This window comes from Miniopterus natalensis, chromosome 1 (genome assembly GCF_054644295.1).
Source record: "Miniopterus natalensis isolate mMinNat1 chromosome 1, mMinNat1.hap1, whole genome shotgun sequence".
Lineage (NCBI taxonomy): Eukaryota > Metazoa > Chordata > Mammalia > Chiroptera > Miniopteridae > Miniopterus > Miniopterus natalensis.
Window position 1 is genome coordinate 102,650,251 of NC_142081.1, and position 16,058 is coordinate 102,666,308.

At 42.0% G+C, this 16,058-nt stretch overlaps 3 protein-coding genes across 3 annotated transcripts; 2 read left to right on the top strand and 1 right to left on the bottom strand.

The window, feature by feature from the left end:
- The first annotated feature begins 101 nt into the window (after positions 1–101).
- DNAAF2 (dynein axonemal assembly factor 2) lies at positions 102–7,905 on the top strand. Its single transcript, XM_016213553.2, has 3 exons — positions 102–2,092; positions 6,146–6,289; positions 7,037–7,905. The coding sequence occupies exons 1-3, from the start codon at positions 257–259 to the stop codon at positions 7,505–7,507; spliced, it is 2,451 nt and encodes an 816-aa protein (XP_016069039.2). The 5' UTR covers positions 102–256; the 3' UTR covers positions 7,508–7,905.
- Positions 7,906–9,569: 1,664 nt separating this feature from the next.
- Positions 9,570–12,074, bottom strand: MGAT2 (alpha-1,6-mannosyl-glycoprotein 2-beta-N-acetylglucosaminyltransferase). Its single transcript, XM_016213549.2, has one exon. It carries the CDS (start codon positions 11,620–11,622, stop codon positions 10,282–10,284), a length of 1,341 nt encoding a protein of 446 aa, XP_016069035.1. The 5' UTR covers positions 11,623–12,074; the 3' UTR covers positions 9,570–10,281.
- Positions 12,075–12,136: 62 nt separating this feature from the next.
- RPL36AL (ribosomal protein L36a like) lies at positions 12,137–13,460 on the top strand. The gene is made up of 2 exons (XM_016213550.2): positions 12,137–12,313; positions 13,036–13,460. Exon 2 carries the CDS (start codon positions 13,049–13,051, stop codon positions 13,367–13,369), a length of 321 nt encoding a protein of 106 aa, XP_016069036.1. The 5' UTR covers positions 12,137–12,313; positions 13,036–13,048; the 3' UTR covers positions 13,370–13,460.
- Positions 13,461–16,058: the final 2,598 nt, after the last annotated feature.

Consider the following 16,058-nt stretch of genomic DNA (forward strand, 5'->3'; position numbering starts at 1 on the left):
TGGGTAGTTAGTTGGTTTGAGGAAACTAATGCTATTTCTGGCATTTCCGCCATCCCACTCCAATTTCTGCCCCTCCTCCCTGGTGTTGGTGGTGTCGCCATAGCAACAAGCACGCGCTGTCCAAGGTGCGATTCTCTGGCAGTAACGGATCTGCGCCACCACACTCTCCCTGGGCTGGCGACTCCACGGAGCGTCCCACCTGCTCTGGTATTGGGTTGACTGCCCTTGGCCGCAGGGCTAGGGGGTGAGGGGCAGCATGGCCAAGGCGGCGGCCTCGTCGCCGCTGGAGGACTTGGACCTTAGCCGAGAGGAGGTCCAGCGGCTCACCTCCGCCTTTCAGGACCCGGAGTTCCGGCGAATGTTTTCTGAGTATGCAGAGGAGCTCACGGACCCCGAGAACCGGCGGCGCTACGAGGCGGAGATCACCACGCTGGAGCGCGAGCGTGGAGTGGAGGTGCAATTTGTGCACCCGGAGCCTGGCCACGTGCTGCGCACCAGCCTGGACGGGTCGCAGCGCTGTTTCGTGAATGTGTGCAGCAACGCGCTGGTAGGCGCACCCACCAGCCGGCCCAGCTCCGGGAGCGCAGGGGCCGGTCGCCAGTGGTCCCTGCCGTACAGCCTGGCTCCCGGCCGCGAGTACGCGGGTGCCCGCGGCGCCCGCTACATGGTCTACGACGTGGTGTTCCACCCAGACGCGCTTGAGCTGGCCCGGCGCCACGAACGCTTCCTCCAGATGCTGGACGCCACAGCCCTTGAGGCCGTGGAGCAGCAGTTCAGAGTGAAGCTGGACCACAGAAATGCAAAGACCCTTAAGATTAAGTACAAGGGAACTCCGGAGGCCGCGGTGCTGCGCACACCCCTACCCGGGGGTGGCCCGGCCCGGCCCGAGGGGGAGCCGGAGAGCCCGCTCCCCGATTTTCCCTACCCCTACCGGTGCCCCTCGGCGGCCGGAAACTCTGCAGGCCCCGGGCCTCGGGTTCCCTCCACTCCAGAGGCGGCACCGCAGCGCGGCCCGACCAAGCCTCGCTACAGTGTGGTGCAGCGCCACCATGTGGACCTCCAGGACTACCGCTGTTCCCGGGACTCGGCCCCCAGCCCCGTGCCCCAGGAGCTGGTGGTCACCATCGAGCTGCCACTGCTGCGCTCAGCCCAGCAGGCAGCGCTGGAGGTGACGGGAAAGCTGCTGTGTCTAGACTCGAGGAAACCCGACTACCAGCTGCGGCTCTCGCTCCCCTACCCAGTGGACGACAGCCAAGGCAAGGCGGAGTTCAACAAGGCCCGGCGACAGCTGGTAGTTACGCTGCCCGTGGTGCTGCCCGCCGCTCGCCCTGAGCCCTTGGCGGCGCCGGAAGAGCCCGCCGCCGCGTCCGGAACTGACAGCGCCGCCTGCGCTTCCGCTCGCGACGGAGAGACGCGTCCCGCTGGGGCTTGCGCGGGGTGCGAGGCCCCGGATCCCTGCCGAGCTGGGGCTGCAGACGCCGGGATCCCCGCCCCGGACGCCGCCCGGGAGGAGCTTGTCTTTGAACCTGAGGAATGGGACTTCAGCAGGCAAGCGGTGTCCACTACCGGCATCGAAGAGAAGCCGATTCCGGAAACAGGGAGCGCACCTGGGGACGGTGGCGAAGGCTCTCCCTGTGCTTGGTCTGGGGACCTGGACAAGGGGTCTTCTGCAGGAAGAGGGAGTGCGTGCGGAGATCTCAGCCCTGAGACCCGCGTGGCCCGAGAAGACACGGGCAGGGAGCCTTCCGTTCCAGCCATGGATGGTCCCGGGACAGACAGTGGGGGGCCTCGGTGTCCTCCTTTGCAGTGTAATCAGGATGAAGAATCCCTGACTCTGCTGATTCAAGTGCCTGGGATCCAGCCGCAAAGTCTTCAAGGAGATGTGAGCCCTCTCCGATACAAATTGTGCTTCTCCACCCAAGACTTAGTTTATTATTCCTTCTTTTTGCAGTTTGCTCCAGAAAATAAACTGAGTATCAAAGAACCAGTGGTTAGCATTTCTTCAAACAATGCAGTAATAGAGCTGGCCAAATCTGCAGAGTGCTATGGACATTGGAGAGAGTGGTATTACGGTGTAGACGATTCTTTGGAGGTAACGGTTCTTTCTTGAGTCTTAATATTTAAAATATTTCATCCTACTTTTTAAAATTACATCCTCTCAGTGTATCCTAAAGTATTTTACATTAGAACTTCTCTCGAAATGATTTAAAATTGGTAAGGCGTGTTGAAAGCTGTCAGTGCACATTAAATACATATTGAAAAAGAAAACAGAAACATGTATCCTCTCCAATGGATGAGTTTCAAATCTTCAAAATTGCCCTTAATGCATTTGTTTCCCTGGAGTCCATTGAGGAGATGGATTCCAAGGGATCCGCAAGTCTCTACGATTGTATGCAGAAAGTTGAGGATGCTTTCTTCTGGGGAAATGGGCTATAGCTTTATCATATTCTCAAAGGGGCTGATGACCCAAATAGGTTTGAGGTACTCTGTTAGGGTCTATTTTAAGTTGGTAAGTAACATTGTCCGACCTTGGAAAGTAAACAACTTACTTCTGGAGATGCAAAAGTCGGTTAGCCATATTTCTTGTGTAGGAAACGAATTCAAAACGAGGTATCAATCTAAGTAAACTCCTTGCCCTTTCGACCATAGAGCGCTACTTGATTTTAGTTGCTTAGTTGATCTTGGTGCGGTTGTCCTCAGGTGGGCATTGTTACATTGAAATTACATCTTTTTTTGCATCTGTTTTAATCATCTTTAAGTCCCTACTAGTATTTGTCACAATGGCTGGCATTTAACAAAGTGTAATATAAACGTTAAACTGAATGGCACCCATATACTCTAGAACTGGGCTATTACCTAGTTTATTTAGGTTATAATTTTGATAATTCAGTATGTGGTAGTTGCTACTATACTTTTTTAGGTTTTTGAGGTTCTTGAATTTCAGATTTAATATTCCAGTACTATGGGCAAATATTGAAAAAGAAAACTACTTAAAATATGAAGTTCTAAAGAACTTTGTAAACTCATAAAAGAACAATTAGTGGTTTTGATTGCAGTTTTTATCATGTAAATTGAGATGTCACAGCCCTGCCCCGGTGGCTCAGGGGTTGAGCACCGACCTGTGATCCAGGAGATCCGGGTTAGGTTTCCCGTTGGGGGGCATGCCTTGGTTGTGGGCTCCATTCCCAGTATGGGGCTTTGCGGGAGGCAGCTGATCAGTGATTCTCTCCGATGTTTCTCTCTCTCCCTCCCCCTCTCCCTTCCTCGCTCTGAAATCAATGGAGCCATTTAAAAAACAAAATTGAGGTGTCACATGTAAATTTTAAAAGCTCTTTTAACATATTTAAGGGTTTAATTCCCAGAAACAACACAAAGTGCACAGATTACATACTAAATAAGTTTTTGACTGTGGGCTTTAACCTGCCAGAAATTTTCACTTCTTCACTGTTTTTTTTCTAGAAACTTGCTAAGTTACATTTATATTTTATGAGGAGCATCTTCTGTGAGAAGTGGTTAATTTGAAAGCCTCCAACAGTGGAAAATAAGTAGCCAGGGCTAGGTAAAATACTTTGTGATAATATAAAATAGGAAATTGACTGTCTGTTTTTGTCATTAGAAGCAGGAAATTTAGGAAAGGGCAGTCATTTTCCTGTAATTGTCTTAATAAATGTGAAAATAACTCATAATATGACCAAGCAGTTGAGAAAATATTAAAGAATATATTTTAATCTGATTTTCTAGTATGTCAGCATTATTTTAGCAAAGAAACTAGACAAAAATAGGATTATGGCAACTGGGGTTAGATTCAAAGTTATAATCCCCAAATGGGATTATATCTTTGAAGCCTGAAATAGACTTATAATTTCTTCATTAATCATCACATTTGCTAAGGCTGACAGAATCATAATGATGTTTTTTACTTTACATTTCACTGTCACTGGACCAGGCTCTATGTACTAAAGTAAAATTCTAAAAAATCACAAGAGTTGCCCTGGTGGGTATGGTTCAGTTAGTTGGGTGTCATCCAGTGCATGGTAAGGTTTTGGGTTTGATACCTGGTCAGGGGACATGCCCAGGTTTTAGCTGGATCCCAGGCAGGGGACATGCAGGAAGCAGCCTATCGATGTTTCACTCTCACACAGATGTTGGTCCCTCTCTTTCTCTTCCCCCCTCCCTCTTTCTCTGAAAGTCAATAAATAAAAATTACAAGAGTAGTTGGTGGGTAGATAGATATATCATGATTATATTATATGCATTGTATGAAAATAATTACAATGTAAGGAGACTGAACTTGTGGCTGTCAAGTTCAGAATTGTTACTTTCCACATAAATAAGTACAAAGTACTTTTATATAAGCCTTTTAAAAAATATATCTTAGCCCGGCTGGGTGTGGCTCAGCGGTTGAGCATCGACCTGGGATCCAGACTATCAAGGTTCTATTCCCGGTCAGGGCACATGCCGGGGTTGCGGGCTCAATCAATGACCCTCTCATCATTGATGTTTCTATCTCTGTCTCTCCCTCTCCTTTCCTCTCTCTGAAATAAATATATATTAAATAAAAAATAAAAATTAAAAATATATCTTATATTGATTTCAGAGAAAGGGAGAGGAAGAGATTGAGATAGAAACATCAATGATGAGAGAGTCATTGATGGGCTGCCTCCTGCACAACCCCCACCAGGAATGGAGCCTGCAACCCAGGCATTGTGCCCTGACCGGGAATCATACCAAGATCTGGATCATAGGTCAATGCTCAACCACTGAGCCACGCGGGCCGGGCAAAGCCTTAAATAGTCAGTGGGAATTTTCCTAACGCTTCAGGACCACTGAATACCTTTTATAGTAAAATATGTTATCTTTTATAGTAAAATCAGTCATCAGAATGTGAAGACAATTTTATGCAAATTGTATTTTAATCATAACTATTTCCATTATAGATACATATTATTTTTCCTTGGATTAACTAAAAACTAAACGATTTGCTGTATTTTTTTACAATTAATGTGTCTTTTCCAGATCAGAAAACTTAGAAGTGCTTTTTTTTTTTAAATTTTTACCTGAAGATATTTTTTCCACTGCTTTACAGAGAATGGAAAGGAGGGAGAGGAGGACATCAACGTGAGAGAGAGACATTGATTGGTTGCCCCCTGCACACAGGAGGCCTGGGATCAGGTCTGCAACTGAGGTCTGTGGGCCCACGCTCTAACCACTGAGCCAAACTGGCCAGGGCTAGAAATGCTTTTGATGGGGGTGCTTTTATAATACAGCGTTATTCTGGATCGTCAAAAAAATAGCAAGGCAATTTACTCCAAAAGTAGAATTTCTCTGTTCCCAAGGTTCACTTGTTTGGTAGGTGTTCCCAATTTCAGACACTGTTTAATAGAAGAAAACCTTAAATTTGTCTCTTTCTGAGTATACAGCTAAATACTTTTATTTTGGGCAACAATGAACTTATTTTATGAATATGGTTATTCTTTCAATGCCCTAACTATATATCTGTATTCACTTGACATGAATATAAACACATTGTTTTGTGTTTGGGATTTTTGTGAATGTGATTTTTGCATTTCCTAATAGTTTGGAAAACTACCTCATTCTTATAAATAGCTATATGCTGGTGTCACGCTGGATTATCTCATTGCTTAAAAATAAAATATACTTCTTTTAAATAAAATATTACACTTGGCTCTTACCTGAACAAGAACTAAAAGGCAAACTGTTCACACAAAATTTGAATAGATCCTGTCATGTGTATTTCTTAACTGACTCATTGGGAAGTGTTCTAAAATTGAATTACCTTATATACCTGGGACTGCATTTATAGCTCTAGAGGTGATGTTATTCCTATAAAATATTAAGAGAAAAAAAGGAAAAGACAGTATCATTCCCAAGTAAGATTATCTAGAAGAGATAAAAGAACTAGAAAATGAATTGAACTTTTTCTTTTAGGGTATTTTTCTATAGTGTATGTACTCTTGCTATCATTATTGCTGTGTACAAAACTGTTTTCTTTTGCCAAGGGAGCACAGGAATAACATTAAACACTTTAAAGTGTAATCCTTGTGTGAGAACTTTTATGAACTGTTTTTATATAAAACTGTGAGGTATGACCTATAAAGCAGAATATTTTTTCTTTATATTTTAGGAAAGGTGGTTTGTGAATGAAGAAAATGTTAATGAATTTCTTGAAGAGACCCTGAGTTCTCCATTGCAGCAGACAACGCCCCTAACCACACCATTAATTGAAGTTCTTCAGATTACTGATAGCAAGATTCAAATTCATGCAGAGGTAAAGATTTTGGTACTTTATTAGAATAGTGATTTAGGACAAGGCTAAAGCCTAATGAATAGCTTAATTCTTAAAGCCTAACGTAACTTTAAGCTAAATGTACATAATGGCTGGGAAGAAGAATGAAGACTTTTTTGCATGCATTTTACTATGTCCTAACCACTCTGCAGTTCATTTCCATATATATTATCTCATTTAATCCCAAAATAAATGTCAAATGAGGAACAGAAAAACTGACATTTGGGAAGTTAGTCCAGGGACAAATAAGTTTTTTTGACTTTCAAACCATGGTAACTATGTCTTAAGTTTGTTCATTCTTTCAAGTTGAATCTTTGGTTATTTTTAGTCTTCAGTATTAAATGCAGAAATAATTTAGTTAACTAGCACAATTGGTATTTATGAATTGGGGAAAGAGTGGCTTTGAAGAATCAAAGAAATTCAAGAACATTCAAGAATGCCCTAGTAAGAATAACTGCCTAAGGGTTTGTAGGCCAGGATTATTTTATCCTGAGGGAGATGAGTCATTGAGGGATTTAATTAGAGAATTAATGCCAGGCTTGCATTGTTTGCATTGTCAATAAATGACCGGCAGCATTTGGGTGATGACTTTGAGGAAGAAGCCTGTCTGCAGGTCTGCAAGGATTATTCCCTCACAATTAAAAAAAAAGTTTTCCCCCCAGATGGTACTACAATTTAATTTTCTATTTACTTCAAAGAATTATTAATTTGTTGTTTCTCTTGACATAGTTGCAAGAATGTAGTAACTCTGAGCAGCTTCATGAAAAGGAAGAAAGAGTCAACGAAGGAAGTCATCTAACTGAAAATGAAAATATAGAACATCCTACTACCTCAGCAACTGATTCTGATTCATCTATAGCAGTTAAAGAACTAGAAATAGACAATTGTGGTTCAGTTGAAAACTTGAAACAAGAGTCTCTTGATGTGTCCCAAATGTTATTTGTTAAGTCTCAGCAACCTGAGTCAAAAATGGAACCTGAATTTGTAAAGGAAAAAGGTGCTGTTTACTCAAGTGAGGAGAAAGATAATTTAAAAGAACCAGTAATGACTGAAGAGAAAGAATTGACAGTCCACAGTGTACCTGGTTTTGACAGCATAAAAGAAACCAATATGCAGGATGGTAGTGTGCAGATTATTAAAGATCATGTGACTCATTGTGCATTCAGTTTTCAGAATTCTTTGCTATATGAGTTGGATTAATTCTATATAATTCTAGAATTTAAAGGTAAAGAGAAAAAAATTTTTAGACTTAAATTCTATTTCTGTTAACTACTATCTTAATAAAACCAAAGATATTCAAGAAAGTATATTTTGGGTTTAAAATAGGTTTTCTGTTCACCCTCCTAAAACTGAAGATATTAGAGATTAAAATTCTCAATTTTGATTCTAATGGGGAAACTGGAGATATTTATGTTTTGCATTTTAAGTTTATAGTTTCCTTAATTGGGGAGATAAGTTTTGTGATTCCTCTGATAGATGTAGACCCTTTCTGAGAGTTAAACATTTAGTTTTAATATAACCTGTATATATCTACTTATGTGTTGTTTTTGGCTTTTGTTTACCATTACACTTTAATAAAATTTCAAAATATTCACTAAGTTGTGTCTGTTACAAAAAGCAATTCTTAAGAATGTAATTAACTAGAAATATGAGTTGTGTGTGTTGGGGTGAAGGCAGAATCTTAAAACTGCGTTTAGAAGTTTCACTAAGTAGGATTTATTTATGCTTGAAATAGAGATTCTTAGAGATGAAAGAACTTTACTAACCAATGTTAACAATTCAAACAATTATAATACAAATACACGGAATGAAATTTAGTATTTTTGCTTCAACTCCGTATTTTAGTGTTCTCATCTGTCACAGAAAAAATATTTATGTATATATATAAATATAAAATGCAGCTTATTTAGTAATGACTTTGAAAATTTAATATTTTTAAAGAGTTTTTTAGAAGTTACTGTTACATATCAAAACACCTCTCGGTTTTATAAAGTACACTTATGAATTTAGAATAGGACAAAAAAATCTGGGAATTTGCTCCCACAGGAAAATTATCGTATTATATTACATGAAGACAACAAAAAAAAGTGTTTTCTAATCAATTTCCTTTCCACAGGTAATGTATCTGTGGCTAAGTTATTAATTTTGTGGAATAGTATTTGTATTTGAGGTCAGAAGAAAATGCTAATAGATTTTTTTCACAAAAATGTTTAGGACAGCATGAAAAAAATATAGAAAGGAAAATATCTGTTGACCTAATATTTGACCCCAAAGGCCATGAGCTGATGCATTTGTTCCAAAAACAGCTACCAATTCACACCTCTGGCCTTACCACTCCTGGAAATTACCTAATATCTTTAGTCCTTTGAACTGGGGAGGTCAGATCAGGGCATCAAAAGCCTGGCAATTCATCATGATTTACATTTATAATTCTGATAAAGTCTGGAAACAGACTGAGTTGAGGACAGTATAAATGTAGCTAGCTCATAAAACAAGAGAACTATTTGCCCCATCTTAGATGACCAAATGCATTTTTCAACCATAATATGAATCTTAATTTGATGCAATAATTTTGAAACTGTCCACTTAATACACAGTTTTCTTAGACTGAAATGACTAATTGTAGTATCTACACAGAAATGAGTCTATGAGTAATTTTTGGTTGAATGGAATTGTATACTGTTAAAGGAAACTTCTACGTTAAATGGAGTAAATTTTAAGTCTGATTCATATTATTTATCCTTTTATTTTTTAAAAAACATGTCTTTGATTTCAGAGAGAGGAAGGGAGAGGGAGAGAGACAAAAACAGCAATGATGAGAGAGTTATTGATGGGCTGCCTCCTGCACGCCCGGTGCTGGGAATCGAGCCTGAAACCCAGGCATGTGCCTTGCCCAGGAATCAAGCCACGGTCTCCTGGATCATAGGTTGATGCTCAACTACTGAGCCACGCCAGCCGGGCTTTAGCTATCCTTTTAAAAAGTATGATTTCAGTTAAAGCTGGCACTAGAACATGTTTTACTTTGGCATGACTGTATTTCACTTGCACAGCAGCTTTTTATTGTTCATTATCTATGCCTGGCTAGTTTCTTCCAAAGGGAATGCATTGTCAAGAGCTGGGTTTTCTTTATTTCAAACTCAGTTATATAATGCACTAATAGTAAATATGAAGATGTAATGCTAACTTTAAAACTTCTAGAATGTCTTTACTGAAATTTGGTGTAAAGAGTAAGCAAAATTTATTCTGCAAAATGATTAGGAACTTTTTTATGCAAAAATGAGTATTTTATTTTGGCAGCACTAAAAGAAAAAAGGAAACAAAACCACTGTTTTTCTACATTGAGGTGAAATCAGTGTTAAAATTTTCTTACTAATCAAATACATTCCGAAAGAAAATGTGTTCTATGAAGGTTCCAAAGCACAGGCAAATCTTAACACAATAATACAGGAATCTGTAATACTGAAATTGACTGTTTTGACAGGGTGTTTAACAACATAACTTTTGAATTATAAAACCAGTGAAGCAATCTCTTCCTAATAACTGTGTGGAGAGTGAAACTGGGCTTGTTCTAGTAATACTTAACAATTTCATTGTAATACTTCTTACTGCTATGACAATTTTAAATAAATTTTGCTGTACTTAAAATAAGTTTTGAAAGTGGAAAAGTGTACAAAGTTCCAGGTAAAAAGATTAATAGATGCAATTTAAATAAAATTTCCCCTCTTCTCTCACAGTAATGATTACCTTTAGCAGATACAGTCTGAAATTTAAAACCCAACTCCCAAAATGAAAACTTGTGTTTTAAATCTTAATCAGACATAAAAGGAAAAGATTACTATATTTGGACACCTTTTACAATTTTTTTTGTATTAAAGCAGAAACCAGTCCCTAAACTCTTTTATTCAATTGTCTGTCCTGTTGGGACAAATATCAAAATAGAAGACTGTCACTTTTACTTTTGTAATTGTAATTTTTCACTGCAGTCTTCTATAACTTTTACAGAGTTCATGGTCTCTAATATCTCCCCACCCTCCATTTTTCCTAGGTGGGGAAAGGACTGCCATAAACTTCTCACTGATAGTTAGAGTTTCTGGAAACATATACTGTTTGTTACTATTTAAGAGTGACTCAATTTGGGCACTCTGGATGGATGGTTTACAGGTTTTCTTGTGGTGCATACCACAGTCTCCAGCATGAAAAATCCTAGGTACCTGAGGAACCAGCACTTTCCAGAATTTTGGAAGACAAGATACAGTCAAATACTGAAGAGTCCAGTCCCAGTTATAATCATCATAAGTACAGAAAGCATCTGTGCAGTCGATCAGCTTCTGATATGCATCCCGGGTCAAAGCTAGACCCATATTGTGCTCTGTGGATTTCCAAGTTTTCACATCTACCTTGTCAGCAATTCCAGAGAAACTTCTACTGGCAGTATAGGTTCCCAGGGAGAGAACATCACACTCGGGACACTCTTCCTGCTTTAATTTCCACATCTTTTTGAAAACATGGTAAAAGTCTGGGGCTAAGTAGTGATCCTCCTCTAGGAAAAGTATGAGGCCAGCATAGTCTCGAAGAACTTTGACCCTTTCCCATACAAAATGCAGCTTCCACCACCAGTGGTGTTTGGTTTGGGAGAACTTGGCCTCCCTATAATGGCCAAAGGAGTCAGGATACTCAGCATTAATGCATCCCATCTTCAAAGCTGCATTCTTCTCCAAATCTCTGGGGCAATCTCTGGGGTCACTGCCCGGAAACTCGTTGGGGTACAACTGAATGCTGAAAGGAAAGAACACCTGCAGAACAGGGCAGAAATCCACTCCCGCGATCAGCTGATTGATCTCTGTCGACCAGAAGTCATGGCTAAAGATGACGAGGACGTTGTCAATGCCCTGGGCTTTTCGAAGCGAGTCCACCAGCAGTTTGAGGTAATCGGGCCGGTTATGCACCTGGACCACCAGCACTAACTCTCGGGGGGCCCAAGAGCCAGCCTTATCAACATTCCTCAGCGTCTGGTCAAAGTTAAGCTGGTATACCAGGGACCGGTACCTCAGCGTCAGGTTGTCTGCCTCGGGCTGCGGGGCCGCTGCGACCAGCGGGGCCGCCGACTCGTTGGAGACCCGGCGGATGCCCATGGACACGGCGGGATGGTCCCCGCCTCGGCCACCCGCACCCCGAGCGGGCTCGGTGTCCAGCAGCGGCGGGGCGAGGGCCTCGCTCTTTCTTTGTCGCCCATTGCTGCTCCAGAGGACGAAGCCACAGGCGGCCACCACGAGCGTCAGGATCAGCACCTTCCGCTTGTAGACGCGGAACCTCATGGTCTCCAGGGCCAGGAGAGCGGACAGGCGGCGCGGAATGGACCTAGCGGCTTCTGCACGGAAGGGGCGGGCAGGAGGCGATCGTCGCGTTGGCCTGTAGCAGTCGGAACTGGCCCCCGCCGCTGCCCTCGCTAACTCATCCCGGGCCCCAGGGGTCCTGGGGCCCGAAGGCTCTCAGCTTCCCCGGGCCGCCTGGGCGCCACACATCCTCGCCTGGCAGCTGCAGCTCGAGCAGCGGCCCCGCCGCTAGGGGCCGGAGCTCAGTGTCGCCTCAGTCCTCTCCATTCAATACGAGTCCCCGAAAAAGCCCCGCCGCGGCCCCACCGCACTCCAGCTTCGTTACCTGAGCCTCCAGCGACCCTGGGTCTTCTGAGCTCTCATCCTTATGCGGGCCCCAGACAGCCAAGACCCAGCAACGAAACCGCGCCCCACTCCAGCGGCGACTGCTCTGACAACCGAAGACTGGCCCGCGGAACGCCGCGGGCCTCAGGCCCACACCCCTCCGACCCGCCCCTTGAGCCGTTGGTTGGCGCTTCCACGACGCCTGCGGAGGGGCCGGGGCGTCGCTGCCCGCTGCCTATTGGCCCGTGGCCCCGTAGCTCAAGGCTCGCTTCCTACTTCCGCTTCTTTCCCCCATTTCCTGTTAGACGAGAGCTGAGCCGGGCGAGGAGCGTGGACGGCGAGTTTTCCGGTAAGCTTAGATGAGGACTATAGGAGTCCCCATGGGAGCCTCGAGTGTTCAGGATTGGGGGACGAACTAGGCCCTGGTAGGAAAGGGGGGGCGAGACTCGTTGCCTTGGCTCGATAGAGTTCAAGAGCGGGCTTCTATTTCAGGAAAGGGACTAACGCATGGCGCTACTGGGCCGGGAAGCACTTGTTAAGGACACGTCAGCCTTCAGGACTGCTGTTGGGTGACGGTGCACAGTACTTCGGAGGGGAAAAGTGAAACCAGGCTCTTGCGGTCTTCGGAGAAGGAACGGGGGCGAGCCGTGGCAGTAGCTACCCGAGCGCACAGAGCCGGGCATGCCCAGGAGCTAGAACGTGGTAGAGGGTGCGAGGAGCAGGCGAAAAGAAACTCCAGCCTTGGTTCTCTCTGCGGAAGGAAATTAAACACCATTGCGCTTTTCTTTTGAGCAACCACATTAAATTAAGCCCCTACTTTATACACGGAACCCTGTGCTGCTGCTCTCGCTATATTTTAGTCTCATTCTAGAAGTGCTCCAATGATTTAAGCATTCCAAAAAGGTGTGCACTTATATGTGCGTTTACTCATGTAAAATGAGTAATTGGTGGATTTATACATTACTGATTTATGTAATGTCATTTTCCTATAAATACTTATAAAGTACTTTTCAAATGTTTAACATCTATTGTATTTTAAATATCTTAACACAGTTTTCATTGTGTCGACAGCTCTACTGCCAAGATGGTCAATGTGCCTAAAACCCGGAGGACTTTCTGTAAGAAGTGTGGAAAGCATCAGCCTCACAAAGTCACCCAGTATAAGAAGGGCAAGGATTCCTTGTATGCCCAGGGAAAGAGGCGCTATGATAGGAAGCAGAGTGGCTACGGTGGGCAGACAAAGCCGATTTTCCGAAAGAAGGCTAAAACCACAAAGAAGATTGTGCTGAGGCTTGAATGTGTTGAGCCTAACTGCAGATCCAAGAGGATGCTGGCCATTAAGAGATGCAAGCATTTTGAACTGGGAGGAGATAAGAAGAGAAAGGGCCAAGTGATCCAGTTCTAAGCTTTGGGATTCTTTTATTTTGAGAAGAAAATGTTGAAGCTGTACAAAAATTACCTGCATGAAAATAAATGCAGTGATATTCTTACTCATATCTTTTGTGGTTTTTTTGAAATACAAACAGAACTGCATGCTTAATGTGGTTGTAAATTAAGGAAATAAGTAAATTATTTGTAAGTGAATCCTCTTCTCAAATTATTAAACTTAGTTCCACAAGAATTGGAATTTTGTATTTATATATAAAGAAGACAAGAGTCCCATCTCAAATTTTACAGCTAGGTTTCACAGATAAATTACATAGGGAAAATATTGATACTTTACTTTTTTCCTGATCAGTTTCAAATATATGTTGGGTAAATTCACAATCATGATTGGTGAGCTTCTGGGAAAGCTCTCAGATTTTGAAAAAGAGGACGAGCTAAGCCTGTGTATAGCAGACTGAGCGGGGCAGAAGATCCAAGTTGGGGGATAAAAAGCAGTTTTTGCAAATGCACTAATAAGGACCACTAGCCACATATAGTTACTTAAATTTAAGAGGTAGGCAGGTCCTCATTTATACTGGCTACATTTAGTCCTCAACCATATATGGTTAGTGGCTACACTACTGGAAAACATGGATAAGGAACAATTCCCATCAGTTTTTGGACAGCACTGTTTTAGAACATGGTGTTGAATGTAAGGTAGGAGTTGAAAATTGACTTCTACCTAAAATTCTGAAGTTAATTTTTAAAAAAAGCTGTAAGTCCATGATAATGTGAACTTTTGTTTTTATAGCATACCATAATAAAAGTTATGTGAATATGGTCTCGTAATTAATAGCTATGCTACTTGGAATGGCGCACAATTTTAAAACTGATTTCTGGAACTTTTCCATTTAATATTTTCAGATCTCTACTGACCACAAGTAACTAAAACTGCAGATAAGGGCGGACTACGTACTCTCAGAAGTACTCAAATGTTATAACTTCTTGATCGTTGGGTAGGTTGGGGAGATAAGCAGTTATGATTGAAAATAGAATGGAAGGTGGAAACTCAAAGTGAGCCTAGCCATTACCTATGAAAGGCAAGTTAGAAACAAGTTGAGTATCAAATGAAAGGAAAAACGGAAAGAATAAGGGTTACGAGAAGAGGACAAGAAATTCTATTTTTGTATCAGAATTTTAAGTCAGCTACAGTATTTACATGGGATGGTTTGTACATGAGGAAGACAGGCAAAGGGTAAGATGCAAGAGTAGCAGATGGTTAGCACTTATTCCCGACACTATTATATCTGCATTTGTTAATGAAAAAATTTTTTCTACAAGAACATAAAAATCAGATATGCACAAATTTTAAATATGCCATAAAACATCACCTTAAAGAACCATTTTTTAAAAAATCCTCACCTGAGGATATGTTTTTATTGATTTTAGAGAGAGAGGAAGTGAGAAAGAAGCATTGCTATTGTCTCCCAAACGCAACCTGACCAGAGGTCAAACTAGCAACCTAGGTATGTACCCTGACTGGGAATCAAACCTGCCACCTTTTGGTGTACAGGATGATGCTCCAGCTGAGCCACCCAGTTAGGGCTAAAGAACCATGTTTTAATCTGGTTTTATATTGATGGGCAATCACTCACCAATTTATGAGTTGAGAAATCCTAAGATACTTAATTACAGAACTCTTGGTTTTAGACACTAAAGTGAATTAACTTTAGAAGGCAGTATGAAGCTTGGGCCTAAAATCTCTGATCTGGGTTCATGGTACCTCCCTCCTAGGGTGCTTTGTGAGGATTAAATAAAATACTATCTATAAAACTCCTGGAACAAAGTGGTACCAGATAAATTGCAGCTTTTTAAATTTAAGGCATGTTTGCATTATATATAATTTTTAAAAATAAAAACATAGCCCGGCCGGGCGTGGCTCAGCGGTTGAGCATCGACCTAGGATCCAGGAGATGGGGGTTCAATTCTCGGTCAGGGCACATGCCCGGATTGCGGGCTGCAGCTGATCAATGATTCTCTCATCATTGATGTTTCTATCTCTCCCTCTCCCCCTCCTTTCCTCTCTCTGAAATCAATAAAGATATGTTTTTAAAAAAATTAAAAAAATAAAAATAAAAACACAGAAATAATATATAGAGATTTTGCAGGAAGAATTTAATCAATAGCAATAAAAATTTAAGGTCACCCAAAGAATTACTGGACCAATGCCTTGTCTCTCAAAGAATCAGCTCTGAGTACATATACATAAAGTTTTAATAAAAATTTAAAACAGTATTTGCTCAAGAATATTTGTATTTTCAGAAAAAAAATACCCCAAATAAATAGGAAGACAAAGGAGGTTAGGTAAGTCAAAAGAAATAACCTTATATAGACTCCACCTCTAACTGCAAGCCCAAAGCAGCAATAATATACAAACACTGGAGAGGATTTTCTCCAGTAACTTTTGCTCTTTACTCTCCTTTGTTCCGGGAAACCAGTTATGAGACTATTACAATGATCTAGGAAAGAGGCTGATCTAAGGACAGGGGAATGAACAGAACAAACAGTTCTACTGATACCATTTTCCAGATTGTTTCATGTTGGTTCCTTTTCTATTCTCTCTGCTCTAGTTCAAACCTTCTTATCCTTCAGCTGTTGTATTGCCACTATTTACATTTTAAAAACTTAAACATATTAAGTGACTAAAATAATAAACAGAAAAAGATGCC

Coding starts and splice junctions, on each gene's coding strand:
- DNAAF2 (XM_016213553.2), top strand. CDS start 257: ATGGCCAAGGCGGCGGCCTCGTCGCCGCTGGAGGACTTGGACCTTAGC. Junction 2,093..6,145: donor GTGTAGACGATTCTTTGGAG/GTAACGGTTCTT, acceptor TTTATATTTTAG/GAAAGGTGGTTTGTGAATGA. Junction 6,290..7,036: donor AGATTCAAATTCATGCAGAG/GTAAAGATTTTG, acceptor CTCTTGACATAG/TTGCAAGAATGTAGTAACTC.
- MGAT2 (XM_016213549.2), bottom strand. CDS start 11,622: ATGAGGTTCCGCGTCTACAAGCGGAAGGTGCTGATCCTGACGCTCGTG.
- RPL36AL (XM_016213550.2), top strand. CDS start 13,049: ATGGTCAATGTGCCTAAAACCCGGAGGACTTTCTGTAAGAAGTGTGGA.